The 4249-nt window shown below is 33.2% G+C and overlaps 2 protein-coding genes across 2 annotated transcripts; both read left to right on the top strand.

Moving 5' to 3' along the window:
- Position 1: 1 nt before the first annotated feature.
- Positions 2-178, top strand: LOTGIDRAFT_70231 (hypothetical protein; the record flags this gene model as incomplete). The annotated part of the gene is made up of 1 exon (XM_009048629.1): positions 2-178. A coding segment is annotated over one exon (177 nt), but the record flags the coding sequence as incomplete, so codon positions are not given.
- Positions 179-638: 460 nt separating this feature from the next.
- Positions 639-4153, top strand: LOTGIDRAFT_146862 (hypothetical protein; the record flags this gene model as incomplete). Its single annotated transcript, XM_009048628.1, has 6 exons — positions 639-794; positions 1133-1334; positions 1765-2000; positions 2269-2487; positions 3239-3540; positions 3898-4153. Coding segments are annotated over 6 exons (1371 nt in total), but the record flags the coding sequence as incomplete, so codon positions are not given.
- Between the last annotated feature and the right edge of the window lie 96 nt (positions 4154-4249).

Raw genomic sequence — 4249 nt, 5'->3', positions numbered from 1 at the left:
ATCAGCTCGACCATTATCATCTAAAGCTTTGAGTGTAGCCAAGAAGAAACGTGAAATGAGAGAGAACCTGGAAGAATCTGCCATGGAATTACTGATACACTTCAATAACAGAAATCTTGATGCTTTATTACGTGCCACAAGATATACTCTGGAGTCTCTACGTAAACGTATTACATCCAGCTCTATGGCTCACTACATTGGAATGGGTACGTTTTTACTTATTGCTTTTTATTGAAAGTTTCCAGTAACTTGTGATGTTTTGCGGATTTATATATAGAGTTCATAGTAAAGATCAGTATTGGATTGTTTATTTGATTTTAACAGACTCCATTATGAATAATGATTTTCTATTCTTGGTCTTTGTAGGAGATACCTCATATGGAGATAGTAAAAAGGACAGCCGACCATTCTTTAGAACCAGTGCTGTATTAGCTATACCTAATATAGTCATGCAGCCAGCTTTAGATGAAGTCCAACAAGCTTTGAATAAAACAGTTCAAACCATCATCAGTGTCAGTAAGGGAGTCTCCCAATGGAGCAAGGAAAGAAAAAGAAGAGCCAAGCCACAATTGTTGGATGCCTCAATGTCTGGAGTAGGCGAATACTCTTTTGAAAGAAGAGCTAGTGCTATTAGTATGATGTCTGAGGGATCTAAGAGGCTAGAAGGAGAAGCAACAGCTACAAGTCTAACCATACAACAACAGAATAAGAATTATTTTAAGAGTGTGTCTGATAATAAGGAGATTGCTAAATTAGCTTCTTTACTGTCAACATCTATCAACTCAACCAAGAAGGTGAGCAGCCATAATGTTTTTTGAATTTTCTATCATAGTGTTCCAACTGTGGTTTGTACCCTATGCTAAATAATGTTATATTCACAAAGACTAGATAATGTATACCCAAATCTTGGCTGTAAAAATGTGGGGTCTTAACCTTGAAATTCTAACAAAGATAAAATCCATATTATATAAAGTATTTGAGTAATTGGTTAATAAAACTAAGTATAAAATCAATTTTAGTGATTTGACAAATGTTAAGATGATTTCGAGTTGATTTTTTGTGAATGAGGCGTGCCTTTATCTCAGTTAATCCTACACATGCTAAACCATAACTACTGTTTTTCATATTACAGGAAATAACAACAGCTTTAGAGAAGTTTTCTCACTACCATTCTATCTGGGCTAAAGATAGAGATGATGAATTGGAAGAGTTTATGAAAGATGATCCTAAATTATCAGAATTTGAAGCTAAGATACACCATTATAATGAACTAGAGAAACAGATCATGAGTGAACCTGAATATTATGATGTTGGTGCCATTGCTCTTTATACAGGTAGGTGTAACATTCTCACCTCCTAAATTAGAGAGTGTTGAGTTTGAGCACCTCTAACAAAGAAATGATAAAAAAAACATATTATTAACTATGTGGTAATTGTAAACTTGATGTCAAATTGACAAACTCAGTTGCAGATAGATATCAGGTATCCTGCAGAAGTGATCATGGTTGAACTGAATTTAAGAACTATTGAGTAGTGTTGCTTTTGACTGATATAGAAACGATCTCTGACTCCTTGGTTTCCATCATTATTTATCACTTCTTCTTTTGTGTGATGTAAGGTGTTTAATGATATGCCTGGTTAAAACACTCAGCTCTGTCAACTCTGTCAATAAGAAAACTTATGTAATGCAGAGCTTATTCCACCGAAATTCATCTACGATTAGGTACTATTCCATCTCTGTATTCCAATTGGTATATTTTACAGAAAAGTTAAAACTAGGATTAACAACAGAAACTAGAGCATGGAGATTACACTATGGTAAAGCTTGTGATAATAAATACCAGAATGAAATGGAAGAGATATTCAACTTTATTGAAGATATGACCAAACGTCTAAATAGACCTATTAAAGATTTAGATGATATCAGATTCTCTATGCAAGCTCTGAAAGAAATTCGTGAAAATGAAATAAGAATTGATATGAGCCTTGCTCCGATTGAAGTAAGTTCATCATCATTTTACAACTAATACATCTTTAAATCTTTGACATTCTGAAAATAAGACAACTGAGTCATAGCACACAGGGAATTTTTTTGTTCCATATCAGCTCCACCAAAGTTCATCTTTGACTGTGGGAAACCTTAAAAATCTTAAGTAAGCTTATGCTTTAAACTGGTCTCAAGGTTAGCAAGCAAGCATCTGAGTCACCCAATTTACCCATGTAGACTGGAAAAAGAAGTCTTAAACATTACTATTTTGACTATTTCAGGAATCCTATGCATTAATGAATAAACATGATTTACCAGTGGTTAAAGAAGATGCTGAGAAATGTGACACTATGAGATATTCCTGGGAGAAACTGAATGCCCAGGCTTCAACTGTACAATCTCATCTATTAGAAATACAACCTAATTTCCGTGGTAACCTGATAGAGAATGTAAAAATATTTATTGAAGATTGTGATAATTTCTATGATGATTATGACAAGGTAAAAATAATTTCACTAATCAGTTTTGTCACTGACTTTTTGAGCCCAAAACTTTGCTATAACCAAAGTAGTATTCATTAATTTGTAGAAAAAGGCCTTATCATTGGATAGTTTATCTTTTTTGGATAGTAGCCTTCTTTGGACAGCATTTTAAATTAGACAGTATTTTACATTGGACGGTTTAACAGTATCTCACATTTAACAGTATCTCACATTGGATAGTATTTTACATTGGACAGTATTTGAAATTGGATAGTATTTTACATTGGACAGTATTTGAAATTGGATAGTATTTTACATTGGACAGTATTTGAAATTGGATAGTATATTAAATTGGACAGAATTTGAAATTGGATAGTATTTTACATTGGACAGTATTTGAAATTGGATAGTATTTTACATTGGACAGTATTTGAAATTGGATAGTATTTTAAATTGGACAGAATTTGAAATTGGATAGTATTTTACATTGGACAGTATTTGAAATTGGATAGTATTTTAAATTGGACAGTATTTGAAATTGGATAGTATTTTACATTGGACAGTATTTGAAATTGGATAGTATTTTACACTGAATAGTATTTTACACTTGTGACAATTTAGTATTTTAAAATACAATTTTTTTTGAAAAATAAGTAAAAGTAAAAACATAAGCCATAGCAAGCTTATGATAAAATAAAGTGATGTGATATGTTGATTTCTTTGCAATGGTAGAATTCTGTTTTGAGTCTTGTAATGTTCTGTTTTGTAGAATGGACCAATGGTGCCAGGCGTGGAACCAAGAGAAGCCTCAGATAGATTGATAGTATTTCAAAATCAGTTTGATACATTATATCGTAAATACCAGACATATACTGGGGGTGAAGAATTATTCGGTCTACCAGTTACTGAGTACCCTCAACTCCATACTATCAGAAAGGAGTTAAATCTACTACAGAAATTATATGGTTTATATAATGATGTTATTGATACAGTACATGGTTATTATGATATTCTATGGCAGGAAGTCAACATTGAGAAGATCACTCAAGAACTACAGGATTTCCAAACCAGGTATTGTCATGTTTTTGTTTTCTTGTTTTCAAGGTAAAAGAAAGAAACAACTATATTTTACAAGGGTAACAACTTAGGTTCACAGTTAAGAATCCTTTGTGCCAGCTGGTCCTTAGTCAAACCTCTCGACATTGATCTTTCCTGGATCATCCATACCCATTTACAGCTGGGTCGACTGGGATAATGAGTGAAGATGACTTATTCAAGGTCATCGGACTATGTGAAAATTTCAAATTGAAAAAAACAGCAATACATAAATGTTTCTACCGACGTAGCAGATTATTTTGCTGCGGATGTCAACCCCCGAAATGGCAACAATAAGGCGTGCAATGACTTAAGTTGTTGACTAAATTTCAGGTGCCGAAAACTACCAAAAGCTTTAAAAGACTGGCCAGCTTTTGATGATTTGAAAAAGACCATTGATGATTTTAATGAAATGGTACCATTGTTAGAATTAATGGCTAATAAAGCCATGAAGAATCGGCATTGGCAGAGAATGTCAGACTTGACATCTCATGTATTTGATATTGAAAGTGAAGCCTTTACCTTGAGGAATATATTAGAGGCACCATTGTTGAAATATAAGGAAGAGATAGAGGTAAAGATTTGTTTATTTTCTTTTAGCTTTTTCATTCTGTCGCTGGCTCCTTTTCAGGAATTCCATTTCCTTGATTTACATTTTCTACGTTTTCACGCCAGCATCCAGGAT

The sequence above is a fragment of the Lottia gigantea genome, assembly GCF_000327385.1.
Source record: "Lottia gigantea unplaced genomic scaffold LOTGIsca_1259, whole genome shotgun sequence".
NCBI lineage: Eukaryota > Metazoa > Mollusca > Gastropoda > Lottiidae > Lottia > Lottia gigantea.
Note: the sequence above shows the minus strand (reverse complement) of the source record. Positions and strands in the feature narration are given on the sequence as shown.